Consider the following 20,312-nt stretch of genomic DNA (forward strand, 5'->3'; position numbering starts at 1 on the left):
CTGCACATTTCTGGACTGAGATGTCTGATGTTGTTCCTGGGATCTGTTTTAGCCATTGCTCCAGTTTGGGGGTGACTGCCCCGAGGGCCCCGATGACCACAGGCACCACTGTGGTCTTCACCYTYCAGGYCTTTTCCAGTTCCTCTCTGAGGCCCTGGTATTTCTCCAATTTCTCATGCTCCTTTTTCCTGATGTTGTAATCACTTGGTACTGCTACATCCACCACAGCCGCTGTTCTCTGTTGTTTATCCACCACCACAATGTCCGCTTGGTTCGCCATTACCATTGAAAACATGGATATACATATAAATATATATATATATATATGTAAAAATCATTACCTGAAATTAAGTTAGACTAAACCATTGCTGTTTTGTGTCAATTACAACCAAAATTACTGCTATTTGCCAAATATCAAATTTTATTTATCTTTTTTACTTTGTTCTGTTTAAAATGCATTTCCTTACTATTTGACAATATATTTCGTTGTAATTCCTTTTAAAAGAACATAAATTAGTGTTGGCACTTCCTGACAGAACGCGTGTAACCGAGTCATGTTTGCAGGGTATCTTGCTTCGATACACCTGTGCACATCTGCCAACACAATCTTCTATGGGAATGAGATCAGGGTTGAGTGATGGCTCTAATGTCCTTAAGCCAATTTGTAACTAATTTGGTGGTATGCTTTGAGTCATTGCCCATTTGGAAGACCGAAATGTGCCCCAGCTTTAACATCCTGACTGATGTTTGGAGGTGTTGCTTCAGTATTTCTCCTCCTGATGCTATTAGTTGAAGTGCACTAGTCTGCCTCTAAACTCCCTCAAAGTGTGGATTATGCTTGTACCTGTTTCAGATAGCATCTTCACAAGATGATTTCCAAATTTTGCACAAAAACATGGTCTTCCTGTTCCAGAGAAAGGTTTACCAAAGAATGAACCAGACCAGCGGAGGCACACGATTCTGCTTCTGAGATCTTGGCTGATATCTTGAGATTTTTAGCAAAATGTCACACAAAGAGTCACAGAGTCGTTGCCATATATACATCCATAGGTTTGCACTTTTTAATCTTAAAAAGTCATGTTTTTTCAGCTGACCATTTTGTTTAGAAGTATCACAATCTCTCTCTCATCTTTTGAGCATTTAGCAAGTAGGTATAATTTTGATAATTCTAACTATAATTTCTAGCATCATGAAAAATAAAACATTTAATCTGATTTAATGTCAGACAATGAGTCAAAAAAACTTGCGTAATTTTATACGACGGTTGTAAAAAAAACCAAAAGCCTGTCCTTCAGGCGTAGTAATCCACTCTAATCCACTTTGGGTGTAAAGTATCAGTGGGCCCTTTATTACAGTGCTTGTGGTAAACTTATTAAGTTTTTAAAATAATAAAATCTGCTGTGAATTTCCACAACACATTTAATAATAGATAGGAAGTAGAATACAATATGCCATTTAAGTCTTATTTATTTTTATGTATATTTTGTGACTTGCTAAATGACTTTCCTACTATTTGATTACCTTAAGATGTCACCTTTAATGTTGTCTGTTTTTTTAAAAGCGAGCATATTTGGTGATCAAAATTATAAATAACAGCAAAAGACCCATTCTGTCCCACGTTTTGAATTGATTTCATTCGTCCATCTTATGAATTGTGTGGGTCAGAGTTTTCTGAAGAGGAGTCTCTTCTGTCCGACACTGCACTGGGTTTCAGCCACCACTGAACCATTTCTTGAAGGACCCCTTTTTAAGTCGGCCATCTAATCTTGTTAACGTGGACTAAGCCTTCTCCTGAGTGGATTTGACCATACAGAATTACCGTGTCACAACCAATCTAATGACCATTTGGAAGAAACGAGCAATCTGTAATCACATCAAAATTGTCAAAAGTGTAGTCCAGTTAAAAGGTTTCTTTTTGGATATTGAGAAAAAAATAAGAATGATAGATTTTGAGGGAATAAAAGGCACAATAATGAAATTAAATTGAGTTACATTTATCTGAAATCTACAAGTAAACTTTACTGAAAATAAACCAATATGTCAATAAGTGTCAGCAGTATGCTAGAGTGAAAAAAACAAAATCACATTCACAACTGAACGTATTTCAGTTCATCGGCCCTAGGGGGTTTCCTGCCCTCTGCTTTCTATGTGTGTGTGTGTGTGTGTGTGTGTGTGTGTGTGTGTGTGTGTGTGTGTGTGTGTGTGTGTGTGTGTGTGTGTGTGTGTTGTAGGTCTGTGGACAGAGATCCAGGTTGTAAGTAGGCAGCTGACTCACCCAGAGGCTGTTTGGTGATGGTGTGTGGCTTGTTGTCTGTCCTCAGGGGAGCTCTCTACTCTACTTACGCGAGGGGGGTGGAGGGGTGTCTAGTCTGGACTGACTGTGACTTTCATACGCCTTCAGACAGCAGCAGTTCTAGTTTGTAATGCCACTGTGCACAAGTTAAATGGGAGTAGAGTGAATGTGTTAGGGCAGGTATGGTGTGATGAATACATGCATCGGCCATTTACAGGTATCAAGGTGGACCAAGGTTTTAGGCGGTTAGCTTCCAAATGGCTAACAGTTTGAGTCATGCCATTACCACAGTTTAAGTTCTTTCATTGAACTGCCAGAGTTTTAAAGTAATGCAGCACATTCTGGTGTCCTAGTAGTGAAATAAAAAGAAAAAAATGTATCTTACTTTTGAACATAAGCTTTGAAATGTAGCTTCAAACTACTCTATTACCTTACAATGCACAGCGTAATTTATCGATATAAAAAGCTAGCAGTTCCTGTGTTTTACTGTGTATGTTTTAGATTCTCCTTTTCTCAGCACTTGTGCTTAATTCAAGAAGAAACACATTTTTAATAAGTCACCTTACATGTTCCCTTTCAAAATACTTAGGTAGATCCTCCTCAACTCCACCCAAAAATAATTTCATTAAACTTTGTTTAGAACAAACAAAACTGAGATCATCTCATTTGTTTGTCAGCTGACAGCGTCTCCGGCTAAGACAGGCTGGGCTAACTTCTCTTCTGTCACTAAGTTACTGAGATCCATCCAAATGGTCTGCCGCAGCATCCTGTCACTTTGCTTCTCCCATAACGACTTTGAAACGAATGAGCACCGGCTGGCTGCTTTGTGTTTTGTTTTCACTGTCTGTGCAAGCTCCCCGTTTAAACAATACAGAAATTGGTGTGCTCACCAGCCTGGTGCTGTCTGCCGTTTGCTCAGTGCCTATTTCTCCAGAGTCTCTCTGAGCTTGAATTCGAATTAAGTCATCTGTTCACTTTTTTCCTGGTCTAATTTGCCATCATCTTGGAGGACGTTCCTGACCTCTTTTGAGTAGCTGTAATATTGTAATCATTAGCTCTTAGGCATCAATGACACGTTAATGTGCTCAGTGTCACACTGTGTTTTTCCTTTTTTGCTGTAATCATGGCAAATAGTACTATTGTAAATTCTTAGTGGAACTGAAATAATGATTTAACGGTGTAGGTGGGTAGGCTTGTATTTGCCCTCCGGTGCTGTGTGGTGGGTTTGATATGCCCAGATGTTAGCAGAGAAAAGAAAGAAATGCTAATTACTACTCATATCTTCAGGCATTGCACGTAGAAACCCACAATCCTTCTCCTAGATTCATCTACCCGCTTGAAGACTGCTTATCTTTTCTAATCTGTCTTCATCAGTTTTTCTTTCCTATCTTCTGATTTAGCTTTTCATGTCTAGTGCATGGCAACAGAGGTATTGTTACTGTTTTACCATTGAATTAATTAATCTTATTAAATGCGTAGTTCAGAAAATTTCTAAACTCTCTAATTTATTGTTTCATGGAATTAGTGTTTTTGGTAATTCTTTAGTTGATAGGGTGTGCATAAGACTGACAAGACACTGTCATAAACATAACATAACACCTGTCATGAACATGATGGAGTCTTTATGAATGTTTATGACTGTTGTCATGAAGTGTCATTTGGTAAGTAATAACACTTTTAATGCAAAGTTGCTTTAAAAGTTGCATTGAAAGTCCATTAAAAGTGTCAACTTTGCATTATTTTGTAAATAATGACAGTTCAGTGCTAAATTGGCACTTATAGTGGACTTATACATTTCTCTATTGATATCGTTTTTGCGATTGATTAACCTAGAGGGATATTTGTTAATAAAAAAAAAGTCAAAAACAAATATAATCTTACAATTTTTATCACAAACAACAAAATAACTCCAAAAAAGTTTGAGACACATGTATAATAAATAAAATGAAGCTAATTAGTCATGTCTTTAAAAATAAAAAAGCCAGAATATTCAGCATGTTGTGTGTCATGTATCATGAGATTGAACAGGAAGTGATGAAAAATGCCTTATTTAAGTCACAAAAAAAACTGCACAGGGAAATAAAAAAATCTATTGTGCTATTTATGTAAAATATGGTCATGAAGACTGTAACATTTCTATGTGATAGAATACATTTCACCAACATGAAGTCTGCCCATTAACACACAGGTACAGTCTGAATCAGTCATGTACAGGTCCAGATTCCTGTCAAAACATTTGCCCAATTTAGTCAGAAAATAATGTTAGACAGCTCTGTAGAGTGGGTGGCCAGCTTGATAAACCTATGGTGACGTTGACTTGTATTTTGTGAGCTCATTAGTTGCAGCTATCACTCATGCATCCATGCAGATCCTTGAAACCCTCTGCGTGTCTTCATCAGACTTAAATTATTCCCAAACTTTAGACACTAAAGTGTTTTCCTTAAAACAATTGATGCTGTACAGTTTTCAAACTCAAAAACTTCTAAAAACTTACAAGTCAATAAAAGTATTGATATTGATGGATTATTGTACACAGTATAATCAGTTATGAGGATCAATCGCAGCAGCCCTACTCCTTATGGCCATACATGAAAAACCGTAGCTGCCCTTCCAGGTTTTGAGTGAATAATCTGATCTGTTTCTGTGTTCATGATGCATTACAGCGCACATTCCTAACAGATATAAGAGCTGTTGTATTGAGACACGATGCAGAGTCCAGTCCTCTTGGGACTCCATGCTCTTTGTTCCAATTTCCTCTACAGCAATCCAGGGCAGAGTTAAGGTGCTGTACTTTTCTGATTTTCCTAAGCACATGCGGTCACAGCTGAGAGGCTGCAGAGCGGGTGGAGGAGACCGTCTGCGGTGCAGGTGATTTGTCATCAGATGAGGTTCATTAAGGCTGGCAGTGTGTTGTTGGGCCAACCACTGATGTGGAAAAAGGTCATGAATCAGCCACAGTCCAAGGATGATTTTGGTAATATTGGTGATATTGCTTATTGATCCCATAGAAGGGTTATGGATGTTATTATTAAATTCACAGCAGTTCTAAATAAATACTGATTTCTCTTTCAATTAGCGAGTGAAAGTTGAAAAACGAGATTTGATGCACTTAATGGGTCCACTTTCTAGTTTAAAATTAAAATTATGAAAATAATCTTAAAGGGGGTAAGTTATGAAAAATCGACCTTTTTGAGCTTTACGTCATGTTATGATATTATTCCCTCATCAAAAATATACATAGAGTATTTCTTTGATTCTTTCATGCATGTTTGAGGAATCCTTTAATCTCTCGCAGAAGCACTACAGGTTGCCTAAATAGCGTTGATTGCTCATACAAAGCGTTGCCTCTTTACTCAAAGCTCCTCCTTGGAGCTGCAGTCTTCAGCCGAGCTCCTGCCCCACAGAGCACCCTCTCCCCTTGCTCTTCTGCAAAGCTCCACCAGACTAGCAGCAGCAGCAATTAGCAAACACCTGCTGGGCTTATCATACAAACTACTTCTCCAGCATTTTTAGGCCTGGTTGTAAATTCCACAATGGAGCAATGTTACTATAATGTCGCACTGAGGCAGAGTGTCGAAAAGAGCAGGAGCTTCTTAAAGAGACAGGCCCAATTTTGAGGCGTGAAATTGCAAAGTCAAATTTCTTTTAAGTTATGTTTGATACAGAATTTTCATAACTGAAGATAACATACTTGATTTTGCTCGGATGAGTTATGAAAGCCCACTCCTTAAAGTCCAGCTTATCCAAAATGTAAGCTGGTTGACCTAATTTCTGCCATTGCCGTCATACTCTGATATGGACAAAATGAGATTAGACTGAACTCATTCAATTACATTTATATCTGTCAATATCTGGAAACAGTGTTTAATATGTAGCTTAAATCTTAAAAATATTCAGAATTTTTATAACAAAAACTGTGTTCAATGATCAGATATACTTCAAAGAGCTATAATGTAATATGATGCAGATATTGGGGGAGGCAGCAAGGTAAATAAGGCCAGGGCCATGAATTAATGTTTGCAGGCAGGTCGTTTCAGAGCGTCAAGTTTCCTTCCATAGCCCATTGACATGTGTGTTCTGTGAGTCGGTGACTCCAAATTGCCTAAAAGTGTGAAAGTAGGTGTGAATGTGTTTGTCCGTCTGTACGTATCAGCTCTGTGACAGACTGGCAACATGTCCACACTGCAGCTCACCTCTCACCTGGTGTGTTCTGGGATATATTCCAGGCACACATGATCTTTAACAGCACAGTTAAGGAAACATGCCATTTTAATTTATAAAAGAATATGAAATATGTGCACAAAATTACAAAAAAAATGATTACATTTAGGTTTGAAGGAATTACTATTACACCTATTTTTTGTGGGATTTGAGATGAAAACATTGAGTACATATACGGTAGTTTATGGTATTTACTCAAAACGTTTGAAACAAAATGTATAAAACCTGGTTGTTTTACATTAAAACAAAAATTTTAATTTTTAATAATGAACAAAGTAAGCTATACATAGGGCTGCTTGGTGACACAATAGCATTCGAATCCCAGCCTAGAGTTTTTGTTTACATGTTCTCCTTGTTTCTGTGTGGCTTCTCTCTGGGTAGTCCAGTTGTTAAATTAACTGGTCGATTTAAATTGACCTCCGGTCTGAGTGTGTTGTTTGTCCTGTGTATCTCTGACAGCTGATTAATTAACTGGATAGTTATGGCAGAGAAACACAGCAGATTAGTTGCTCTTCTGCTCTTCTGTTTTCTGGAGCGCCCCTTGTACCACATGCAGACCATACTGACAGGGTCTGCCTCATCATTTTTACTGGCAGGTCCTGTTTACGAGACCAAAAATGAAAGGCATACATTTTTTCATTGGCTTCACATGATGAAAGTCTGAGCTTTTTGCTGGAAAATGGCTTGTCTTTGTAAGGAAAGGAAAACTGTGGTACTCATCTCTCATCCAACTGACCAGCAGTGTAGAGCAATGTGTAGCAATGGGGGAGTGCAGTGCTATTCTTCAAAAAGGTTGAAGAAACCCATTCCAGCGATGCATCTTCCCAAATGTCTCAATAAACAGAACCTTAACCTGTAAGAATGATGAAAGAGTTTAGTGGTTTAAGAAAACCCTCTAAAATCTATGCATGCCTTCATCCAGGTAACCTGAGATGTAATATTCCATAGTGTTTGCATATATTCAGTCACAGTCGTTCCTTGCACATTTACCTTAACTGCTAATCATATAAGTAAGAAAGAAAATATGTTCACTCAGTTTGAGCAAATATGTTCGAGTGTTGCCACAGACTTAATGGTTTAATGATTTCTCTCCATGTGATTCATTTATTTGTACTGCTCTGTCTTTTTGGATCATTGTTTACTTGTACATGGGAATGCACAAAACACCAACACTGCTGAGTTTGTTGATAAAATGTGTTTGACTTGAACTTGAACAATGACTAACCTTCTCTTTTTCTTCCTATCAATGATTTTGAGGCATGCTTCTTTATGATTTGCCTTTAATAATCTTCTCTTCTTTACATGTCCTTTAACTCTGCTTTATGTCCTTCTCTATCCCTTGACCTTCCCAAGCATTTTTACTCGTCCAGCAAGATCTCGAGAAACTCATCCATGCATTTATCTTTAGTCGCATTGATTACTGCAACAATGTCTTCAAAGATCTGTCTAAAAAGTCAATCAGGCAGTTGCATCTGATCCAGAACTCTGCTGCTCGCGTTCTCACTAAAACTAGGAAACTAGAGCACATCACCCCAGTCCTAAAGTTCTTACACAGGCTACCTGTAGCTCAGAGAATAGATAAAATACTTTTGTTTATAAATCACTGAATGGCTTAGCACTAAAATACATTAAAGACCCGTTGTTTTATCAGCCTTCCAGACCACTCACCTCTTCTGGTTCAAATTTGCTCTGCATTCCCAGAGTCAGAACCAGCAACTGGTTACTGTATTATGTTTTTATCATGTAAAGCACTTAGAACTGCCTTGTTGCTGAAATGTGCTATACTAATAATCTTGACTTGACTTGACTGGACTAACCCTCTTCACCCCTTTCTTTTCCTACCATCTCGAAACACCCCTCCTCTCCAGCTGGGTTTGTGAAGTCGCCACTGTCTGAGACTAAGCTTACCGGGGATACCTTTGAGCTGTACTGCGAGGTGGTCGGTAACCCCACTCCAGAGATCCAGTGGTGGTACGCCGAAGTCAACCGGGCCGACTCCTTCAAGCAGCTTTGGGACGGAGCCCGGAAGCGCCGAGTGTCCATCAACACGGCCTACGGCACCAATGGGGTCAGTGTGCTCGGCATCACGCGCCTCACACTGGAGGACTCGGGGACCTATGAGTGCAGGGCAAGCAACGACCCCAGGCGCAATGATCTCCGACAAAACCCGGCTATCACCTGGATCCGCGCCCAGGCCACCATATCAGTGCTACAGAGTGAGTGATCTATGTGCTGTAGTACCTAGATGATGAACAAACCCTGTCAAAACCTTTCCAATCTCAAAGGAGCCCAGCCACAGTACTGAAGAAATTACTATTCTTCAGTAATTTTCTAAATCCTTCATGCCAGTGGTTGCATTTTATATCTTGGTTTCTGGATACAGTTTGGTTATACCTTAATGTTTTCTTAGTGAGTTCCCAAAATCCCCCGAGAATTTAGATGACCACAAACCCAAGAGCTACAACTAGTCTTTATCTAGCCTTGTTCTGTCTTCTTTTCCACCAGATATCTTTGTTTCTCTTTTGCCATGTGTCCTTTTCCAACATTCCTCTTATATTGTTTTTTTCTGTATTCCAATTTCATCCTGTTTTCTATTCCTAGATTCATTTGTGATCTTGCTTTCCCATCATGTCGTGCCTCTTTTGTTGGGTTGATTGTTTTATTTACTTCAAAGCATTGCCTGCCAGCTAAATGCAGTGGAAACCTAGTGGTGCTTTGAAGTAATAGTCCTTTTGATTTAGCTTTGTCACTCCGGGCATGGTGTAAATGGGACTATAAGAAGACACAAGGAGGGGATCCATTCGGGTGTGATTCCCGCTGTCAACTTCTTCCTGATAAAAGGAAACATTTACTGCTTTCAAATTTATGTGTGGTAATCCAATAAGGGTACAACCACATGGGCCCCTGGAGTGTCTCATTTCTTGTTGAAGATGAAATTTTTGCTTCAACACAAGTCTCTTTGGATCTGTCGGTGCAGTTTGTTACCTTGTGCCTTCTCACCCATTAAGTGTGTGACTGTGAATCAGTAATGACATTATATCCCCTAACCTCCAGCTCTACACACACATGTATTCAGCTGGACCCTTCTAATCTGTGCGTGCTTCAATGCTCTGCCCACTGGAGCACAGGGAAATGTGGAATGTTGTTAGTCATAGTGAAGCTTTGAGAAGTTTAGAGGAGTCTGGTCTGTGCTTACTTTTGGCTAAAATTTCTTATTTTCTGTGAGTTCTGTGTTATTTAATGTTTGGCTAATGCAACTGCATTTGTCTCATTTACATATTACATAATTCATCTCTATTCTGAATTTACTCCCTCACACAACACAATTTGTCATTACTGAGAAACAAATGTTTGAATATACACGTGATAGGCAAATTATTCCATGTATATTACAAGCTATACATAATAGTTATTTGGATGTATAGTTTGCAGTTCGGAAGACTTGAAGTCAGTTTGTCTCTTTTTGCATCTGTATTTTTGTCACATAAGATTTTGAATGTGAACCACTCTATACCAGAAATCATCATATCGATAGATAAACCCTACAAAGGTTTGAAATAGAAATGTGAAACTTTGCATTTTCATGAAATAATAATAATTTTTATGAAATAAACCTGCATAAATATGTTTTTGTTTGATCTATGAGTTTTGGTACCCAAAGTTTTTATAGTCAAAGAATATGGCATGAAATGTAATATGACAAAAAAAAAAACACTTTATGAAACTACAGCAACTATGTATTACAGCTAATTGTCATTGTAACATGAGTATTAATTCCACAAAATAATCGAAAATAATAGTTTTATTAGAGCTGAATCTACCAGACTAATGTAGATTTCTGCATGTATTCACAAACTGAAATGTAAATAATAACAACTAGTAATAATAATAACTAAATGTACTTCTGTTATAACCGGTTGGTTGCTGGCTGGAATTTGATATATTGAACACAAATTAAAAGGGATTCTTTGGTCCTCATTTGGTTCTCAACAAAAACGCTGATAAAAGTTTGTCTTAAAATATTTCCTAATTACTTTCAAGACAAGATAACTGCAATTTATGCATAATTTTCACTCTAATCGCAAATGACTTAATATTTACATTAGATATCCACTTAAGGTACACCTTCACCTTAATAAATCTGGGCTGGATCGCTATTTGCCTTCCGAAATGCCTTGATTCTTTTTAGCATAAATTCATCTAAGTGATAGAAACATTCTTCAGAGATTTTGGTTTATATTGACATTATAGTAACACACAGAATCAATCATCTTATGAATTTCCTGTTCCATAAAATTCCAATTGAGCTTAGCTGGTGTTAGATCTGCTGAATCTGGAGGCCATTTGTGACATGGTGCACAATCCTGCTGGAAGTAGCTGTTAGAAGTCGGGTATGCTCTGATGATAAAGGGATGGGCAAAGTCAGCAATAACATGCAGATTGGTTGTGATTTTTAAACAACTCACAACTGGAACTAACTGGCTTAAAGTGCCAAGAAAATATCTCCAACACAACCACCAAACTGAACTGTTGATACAAAACAGGATGGATCATGAAACCAAAACTAATCTGACCTTGACATTTAAAAGTCACAATCGAAGAGCTGGTTGTAACGAGTGGCTCTTGGAGCTATTGAGGTCTTTCTATCATTTGGAAACAGTTCATCCCTTTGCACCAACAAGGCATTTCATCTACACAACTGCCACTTCAGATATTTTCAAATTGTTCACCAAAACTTGACCTGCAGCAATCTTCCCCACCTCTAAATGCAGTGAGCTGCTGCCATGTGATTGGCAGTTCTGCAGTTTGTGTTAACAAGCAAGTGAAGAGGGGTATCCAATAAAGTGGCTGCTGAGTATATTTGGCAATCACTGGAAACATCTTTTTGAGTGCAGGAATTCACCACAAACGCAAGAGAAAATCATCCTGATCTCTACTTTTGCCGAGCCACATGCTTTAACAACATCCAGATACGGTCACATATGAGAACTTTACCCCACTTATAGCAGCAACTGCGTGTCCTACAAACAACCTTCCATTAAAATTGCCAGTGGACCGCTCTGCCACGTTGCTAAATGTTAATTTATGTACCTCACGTTGTGTGTGTACGCATGTCTCAAAGATACTATTAATAGCACATGTGGCTCTCCTTTGTAAGAGAGAGTGAAGGGGGAGGGGAGACGCATCCCCTCAGCTATTTAGTATCCGAATGTACAGGAAGAGGGTGAAGCGAATGCTAAAAGAAGTCATTTGTCAGTCTTGCTAGTTCCTCCTGTAGCTTCCCATTTGTTCTCTTTTGCTTTGCTCGTGGCTCTGCAGCAGCAGCCAGTAGTGGGATTATGATGCTTCTCCTCTCTGCTCCTCCCCTCGGGAGCTCCGTTGTTGCTATGGTTGGCCCGCCCTGAAGAAGGGGGAGGGGCAGTGCGGAGGAGGCCTCCTGCTCACAACTCAAGGCAGAGCAAAGGGCACCTTGCTCGCAGATGACACCCTTTACTGTGATAAACCCTGGTATTGTTTCATAACCAGCCTGGAAAGCAGTGTAGATGTCACTATGCTTGTTAATGTGGATCCCAAATAAAATGAATCAATAACCATGGAGCCACATAAAAAATGTACTCTATGAAAGAATGTTGCTCAGATTACCCTGATTATCTTTTCTAACATATTTTTAGAAATGCAGCTTAATCATCAGACAACATCTTCAGGTCTGTGGCTGAGTTTGCTAAAAAGCAAGTGGTTGGGTTGGTATCAGGAAAGACAAGCATTTAATATAGCGGTTACAAATGAAACTAAATGAGTAAACAAGTATCTTATTACAGAGTTGCAATTGATTTTTATCATGAATGTAGGCATGAGCCTGATAATAAAATTATATGACATGATTGCCTTGATAGTGTGATCTTTACACACACAAAAAGAAGTATTTGATCTAACTGCTTTGATTTAAAACAGAAAATCAATAATTACTACTACTTTAACATACAGAGATAGTCAGATACTTCTTTTTAGCTTGCCAGTTGTACTTTTAAAAGAACTAAATTTAAAAGTTATTTGCAATTTTTTTAGTTTTCACACAGACTGTTGGTATTTTTTACAAACTAAAATGTTTCCAAGTATCCAAATGTATCTTTCTTATAAGAACAAGGTACACTTTTCTTTTTATTTCATCCTCTGCCTCTACAGTAATCACAAATTATGCTTCTTATGCGTACTCTGACGATTTTAAAATCGAATTTATTAAAGAATGTCTTAAACAACCCATCCATTAATTTTTCTATAAGAGCAAACATCCCTTTTAATCTGTCAAATACCACTTTAGGTTTTTAAAAGTAAATGTGAATCTAAAGAAGTCATGCACTTAACTATGCCTTTTGTTTATTTGCTGTGTGGACTTCACTTCATAGTCTCCCTCCTACACAGATCATTTAAAAACAGCACACAGCCTACAGCTACCACACCACAGCATGTGAGAAAGCATTAAATATCTCCGAGCCCTAGTTCTGGGATAAGATTTGACTGTGTCTGTCTTCCAGAACCAAAGATCAATGCCTCTGATCAGATCATCCTGCCCCTGGACGGACCTGTCAAATCGGTTACCCTACATTGCAACCTGACTGCTGCCCATACGCCCCACAAGGACAGCTTCTGGATGAAGAATGGACGCGAGATTCCAAACACACGGGGAGAAGAGAGAACCAGATCGTTCAGGTGACAAAATCCTTTGAATACACATTCCACTGCTCATCCTAAATCACCCATTTAATGCAGCACTTTCAGATAAAATAAAGCCATTGTGCGAGCAATAAAGGAGCTGAAGTAATCTCTGTCTCAGCGGGGTGTGAAGACATTCTTGGAGATCAAGACCTTGCATAGACTGAGGCATTACAGTATACTGATTAGTTCTCAGCTGGAGGTGACTGAGGTGCACACAGCTACATGCATGCTAACTCAGGTTTGTTTTTCTGCTTGGTTGACTGATGGTGAGGGATTTTTAAAAAGTGGAACACAGACCACAGAGCAGCAGACTTTCCCTGCTCTAAAAATAAGCAGACAGTGCACTAAAGGCTATGACAATAAAACTCACCATAAGCTCGTCTGTGCGATCACTTATGTTCAGGAAGCTACAGATCATAACTTTCTAAATGTACAGGTTTCTCTTACCTAGCTTAGTAACTCAGTTCAAGTTACCTCGTATAACAGAAGCAGTTTTTAAAAAAAAACAAGTATTTATTCTGTCATTGTCTGCTGGGCAAGTGTAAAGTCAGTAGTTTTCCCCAAGGCTGTAGTAAAACTTAATTGAAAGAAAAATTATAATCTGTACTTGTGTAATACCCTGATTTCCTGAGAAGTTAAATTTGGGGTTTATTAGCTGCAAGACATAATCAAAAATAACTGAAACAAACACTTAAAATACCGTATATCACTCTAAAAGCAAAGAATCAGTATATTTATTTTTTAATTTATGTATGTTACTTTTATTAAACTATCTCATTGAGATTAAAAATCTCTTTTACAAGACATTTTAATTTAATTCCAGTGATAGCTACATATCTTTTTTCTTTGTGCAAACTAATCTTATAGTTTGTTTTGTGGCAACACAAAATTGTGTTATTTATATGCACAAGTGTAACACAAAATACAGATTTAGTCATTCAGTCTTGTTAAAATCAGTAAATAAAAATTCAAAAACAGAAGTAGTTTTCATTTAATTTTAAACTATCACAATACTAATTATTAAGAGTTTGCAAATGACATATTGTATTTGATACCCATATCTCCATCCATCCATCCATCCATCCATCCATCCATCCATCCATCCATCCATCCATCCATCCATCCATCCATCCATCCATCCATCCATCCATCCATCCNCCATCCATCCATCCATCCATCCATCCATCCATCCATCCATCCATCCATCCATCCATCCATCCATCCATCCATCCATCCATCCATCCATCCATCCAATAAAACTGAGCCTCCACTCTGTCATTTGCCTGAATAAATAGTTCCTGCTGTCACACAGTATAATCATTTTAGCAGAGAGCCACTGTCAGCCCCCATAGAGATACCACATACTCTGTCTAGCCACAAGATAAGACCAATTGGTCACTTCCTTGTCACACTACATCAGTGAAACTCTGAACATTACAGCTAAAATGCCTGTAGCACACTTTCCTGCAGAATACAGGGCTGCAGTTTTGTAATATCTGAATAAAAGGCCATGATTTTTTTTTCACGGCCTTGTGAGTTCCTTAGGCTTTCACTGATTTAGTCAAAGCTCATTATGCTTTGCAAATTCAAAGCTAGATGCCTTAATTTAAAAAAAAACAACAACTGTAAAAACAGTAAATAAAAAAACAGTATTTTTATTTGGTGGAAAAAAATTATTTGTTGGTGTTTTTTGTTTTATTTCTGGCAGAATCTCTAAACCTCGAGCAGACGATTCGGGGGAATACATGTGCGTTTACACATTTGATAAAGCACCAAATGCAAACGCAACAATTGAAGTGAAAGGTAAGTTTTCTCTGGAACAAGATAGCCAAAGTAAACATTTTATGGTTCAAACAAACGTCCAGTAATTACTGAAACATATGCATAATATGCAGCTTGTAGAGAAATTAAGGATGTTGAAGGAAAACTGTTCACCAAAACCTGTGTCAAGAGAGTCACTGTTGTCAAAAATGCTTGAATCCGGGCAGTGCAGTGGTGACGACAGGGAGAATACCGGAGGCTGTTGTCACTCTTGGCTTTACTGAGTCTACAATCTAGCGAAATGGACAGGGAGTGCACACACTCTCCAAAATATGCAAAGAACAAGGCTTACAAGGAGACTTTCATAAAAACTGTGACCTATAAAAATGAAGTGCTATGGTTAAAGAGGACAGGAAATACAAATTGTTGTTGCCTTATACAATAACTTGCCCCATCTGGCCATTTGGATACTTCTGCATTCTGTATTTTAATGACCTGCGCTAGTTCAACACATAACTTGCAATAAGGCGGTGCATAAAAGAAGGATCATTAAGTCTTCGAAGCCAAGCTGAAGATGAAGGGATATTACATTAGTTTCTTAGGAAAAGAAAAGTCAAGTAGGGTTTTATCAGTTCTCTCAATTATCGCAGGACGACTGTGAACTGTGAATGCAGTGTCATAGATTCTCTTACGCAGAAATAACATCATTCATAGGTTATTGGGTGTTCTTTGTGTGTAAGATTCTAAAAGATGAGTTCCCTTGAGAAAATGGGAGTGGAGTGAAGCAAATCATCTCCACCTATAAAATCTGCAGCAGACAATTCACAAGATATGACTGAAAGAATCCTGTTACATTTAGTTATACCTTGCCATAAATACTGTTAAGGCTTGTAAAAAAAAAAAAAGTCCAGAACAGTGCCTTGCAAAATACTCAAAGCTCTTAAACTTAGTCATATTTTTTTTCTCAAAAAGCAAACACAAATGTTGATGTAGTTTTATTGGGGTTTTATGTGAGAAACCAACACCACTATTTGAACAACCAAGACAAACCACAAGAGTTAGCCTCTTTTAGAGATTTTCTTGCATACCAGCAAGAAAATAAATGCGGGGATTTACACAGTTTGTAGGTCAGAGTCTCTTCTGACCTACAAAGTGCTTAAATACACTTGTGATGCCCACTGCTAGATGTAAGGTGGGTATTTTTTGCAGCCCTGCAAAAAGCACCTGGAAACACCACTTCTTCATTTCACAGACTTTGTCTCAAAACAGATAAACAGGAGTTTCAACTGTCTACAACCGTCAGTATGTCATGTTATTCTCAAACCAGACTGTCTGTTAAATATAAGGTCAAATGTCAACAATGAGTAAAAGATTAATCAAACCAATGTAATCAATAAGTGCAATTGATTCCTAGTAAATAGCATGAAATGATGATAATGAACAAACATTTTGCCAACACATAGCAGTGCATAACCTTGAAGTGGAAAAAAAAAGAAAAATGTTTTTTACTTTTCTTTTTTAAAATGAAAATATTTGTATCCAGTGTTGCAGAATCAAACTTTATTTCATTTACAGCATTTAGTCTTTTGCGTTATGTTACTTAAATCATCTAAGCCCTTAACATTTATCCATTCTTCATTGGTAACCATGGAGTAAAAAATATTATTTAGAAATTTTATTTAGATGTGTCAAGATACAGGGGACTTAGAGCAAATACAAAACACTGAAAATCATTTACAGTATGATTATCCTTCCAATTACCACTTATGCACAATTTTGTGTTGCTTCAGCACATAAAATCCAAATAAAATAGACGTTTGGGGTCGAAACGGGACAAAATGTGAAAAATTCAAGGGGTGTGAACAATTTTTAAAAATTCCCTTAGGCCTTCTTTAAAATGTTAAATGTCAACTTCAAATATCTAGAACTTGAACCAAAGAACTTAACCTGTTCACTCAAGTGAACAAGGAGTATTACAAGTTCTTTAAAGTAATGTTTTCATTCAAGGTAGCACTGAAGCCATCAACCTGAATAAGGAGTCCTCTGTGAGGAAGGGCAGGTCAAACACTCTTCAAGAGAAGATTGCCTGTGTAGTGCATAAGCCAATTTGCAGCAGCATGGCTGTAGTGCATACTGAGCCAGGCCCGCCTCTTTGTAGCGATGCCTGATTGCGTAACACAGATGACGGCTGTGCGTGTTGCTTTCACTGGATTGTCAGATGACAGCACTAGTCACCATTCAAACTGTTATTTCTGCAGTGGTTTGGCCGCTGAGGCTCACTATCTGCCCCCAGTGGGAAGATTTAGTATCTGAAACTGTCAATGAAGGACTTTCTGCTGACATTGATGGAAAAAAAGATAAGAGAGACTATAATAACAGCCTTTTGATGTCATAAGCGGTACAAGCGCTGGATCTAAAAAAAAAAAAGACATTTTTTTCTGTCCGCAAACTCTTGTAATTTTCTAGAGGTGGTTGAGATCCACTGTGACCCAGGTAAGCAAGCCCACTGTTAAGCAAGCCAGCTTTCCACAGCGCTCCTGGCAGCAGTTCACTGAGATCCCTCGCCTACAGTGTCCTTGGCACACTCATCCTTGCAGGACTCAGCTCAGAGGCAACAGATGGAGGGTTCTGTGATGTTGTAGGATTAAGGCTCAGAATACAGGCCCAGCCATCTCTGTGGCACGAGTGGACTTTATTGTCTGTGATATGAAGCTTACTATTCATACATATTTGGTCCTATTATGCATATCAAGTTTTATGTAAGGCAAAGCACCTTTCTCAGTCAGTTTTGAAGAAAATAATAAAGCGTCACAACAAATATTTTCATGAATCAAAATACCAAATGTAATATGATTTAGCACTTTAAAAAAATATATCATGTCTGTTCTTTCATCTTTTCAGGAAAAGATTTTTTCTGACAGGTTTGACCTGGTTCCCTTTCACTCATTCCTCTCACATTCATCCCACTTTACCACAGTGTGGCTCACGGAAATTACTAATCAAGAATCAGGAGTGTGAAATGGAGGTTTCTGCCTGTTTCAGCACCACTCAAAGGGCTGTCTGTGCTCTGTCAGTCACAGAGATGTCACAGTAAGGATAACGCATAAGTAAGCTTGGCCACTCCCCTGCTCTGGGAGCACGTGTGCACCATAATTAGAGTGAACTGATGTCACTAAAGAGCACAGAGCCCTCCTGCCCTCTACACACTGCTGAAAATTTCTCACACTCAGTTGCTGTGATGTCAAAGATTAGAGAAAAACGGCTAACTTGGTGCTAAAAGGTGTCTCACCTTGGGGACAGAGTGTTTTACTAATCGATTATCATTGCTTTTCTTTGCCTTCTGATATATTTTCATAATCAGCATTCATTACAGAGAGCTAGCTTTGATCATTATTTTGATGTTAAAATTCTAATTTTAAGGACTTTACTGTCAAATTACTTTGAATGAGAACATCTGGAGGCTTTCATATTATACTGATGCAACCCTGCCCCCATCCCTGACCTCGATACGAATGGCATTGACATGCTTTTGTCCCATGTAGCAACAGACCCTGCATTTAGCTGGAGGATGTATAGTACAGTTCATAAAATAATTTAGTTTATAGGGAAAGTAAATATCTTTGCATGTAACTTACCAGCTTATGTCACTTGGACCCACAAAATATTACAAAATAATAAAATTCAGTGCTTACCAAATGTATTCATACCCCTAAATACACCTACAGTCTTGAGTGTAGCTTATCGGGATTTTGGAAGACCAATACACAACATGCTGTGTAGGTTAGAATTGAAATCACACAGTTGTTGCATTTTTTCAAACAAATCTACAAAAAAAAAAAAAATGTGGAACACGTATGTGTTAGAGATTTTTTTTATAACATTTCTCTCCTGAGGTGTGCATCTCTGTTCTTCTCTGGTTTAATACTCTCCTTGCGGTTGTGACACAACAATATGTGAAAATGTTCTGGGCTGCAAATACTTTTGCAAGTGTTATACATATTTAGAAAAGAAATTCATGAAAAAGTCAACACAGAGTCACTTTGCAAAGCTGCTGCAGCAGCAGTCGAAGGAGATACAGAACCTGAAAAGAACTGAATTCATCTGCTGCTCCGTCTGCCTCTGCAGTCTGAAAGCCGAGTACAGAGGCGGCCATGTTGTGTTGAAACACATGATACCACATTCCCATTCATGATGGCTCTTTTGTTGGAGCCCCTTTTCTCCACATCCTCGAGACCCACACATTCCCCAGGAAGAAAGGATGTGCTGTAAACTTCCTCTTCCACTCTTGGTTTTGGCCTGTGACCTGTCGTCTTTTGTTGAGATTTTGAAAGCTTAATTAGTGTGCCTTCCTGTAAACAAGTCACTAGCTTTCTGCTGGTGACTCATTATAACAGATGTGAAAAATTAATAGCTACACCTGCAAACGCCGCTTAGCCTGTGCTACATCCACATTATGGTTAATGGAAACATCTATAGAGAAAAAAACTCAGTAGATACAGAAAAACAGTCTGGGTTAGAAGCCCTTTTGAATCATACAGACACAAATAACTCCCTTAAAACTAAACAGATAATCATTCTCTCCATATTTATGTCCTTTGGTAGGAATGTAAATCTTTCTATGAATGGTTTTTATTCCTCTAGATGAGTTGTTTATGATCTGTTTTGCAACCCTAGCAAAACCCTACATCACGGGGCACAAGCGAAGTGAAAATAAAAACGAGGGGGAAAATGCCATGATGTACTGCAAGTCTGTCGGCTACCCGCACCCAACTTGGACGTGGCGAAAAGTGGACGGAACATCTTACAAGGTTTATATCAAATTATAAAAAGCTAAAAATATGTGCTGATGCTGTAGCTCAAAGAATTTAACATTGTTTACTATTATTTACTTTGAGAAATGGTCACTGTTTTTCAGGATATTGACAACTCTACAGGACGCTTCTTCATCACAAACAGAGACAACTACACAGAGATCAACATACTGAACCTAGATATAACCACGGATCCTGGAATATATGAATGCAACGCAACCAATGTCATTGGAAACACTGCGGAGACCACGATACTACGAGTGCGCAGCCATCTTGCGCCGCTTTGGCCTTTTCTGGGAGTGCTCGCAGAAATTATCATCCTCGTCGTCATCATCGTTGTGTATGAGAAACGCAAGAGGCCAGATGACATTATTGATGGTAAGAAAGGGGGATTAAACTATGACATGTGAAAACAAACTATGAGAAAATGTTTTCTTTTTGTCAGCAAATCTGTAGATGTTTTCTGAGCAGATTAGGAAATTCAAACATATATATATATGTAGTAAAAAAAT

General features: G+C 38.3%; 1 protein-coding gene across 3 annotated transcripts in view; it reads left to right on the forward strand.

Moving 5' to 3' along the window:
* Positions 1-20,312, forward strand: part of LOC103462684 (neuroplastin-like) — a 35,741-nt gene that overhangs the window by 11,284 nt on the left and 4,145 nt on the right. For all 3 annotated transcript variants that reach the window (XM_008405620.2, XM_008405618.2, XM_008405619.2), the window contains exons 2-6: positions 8,383-8,730; positions 13,048-13,222; positions 14,937-15,031; positions 19,664-19,797; positions 19,905-20,178. In XM_008405620.2, coding sequence (XP_008403842.1) covers positions 8,383-8,730; positions 13,048-13,222; positions 14,937-15,031; positions 19,664-19,797; positions 19,905-20,178 — 1,026 coding nt within the window. The remainder of the gene's footprint in view (positions 1-8,382; positions 8,731-13,047; positions 13,223-14,936; positions 15,032-19,663; positions 19,798-19,904; positions 20,179-20,312) is intronic.

The sequence above is a fragment of the Poecilia reticulata genome, linkage group LG3 (genome assembly GCF_000633615.1).
Source record: "Poecilia reticulata strain Guanapo linkage group LG3, Guppy_female_1.0+MT, whole genome shotgun sequence".
Lineage (NCBI taxonomy): Eukaryota > Metazoa > Chordata > Actinopteri > Cyprinodontiformes > Poeciliidae > Poecilia > Poecilia reticulata.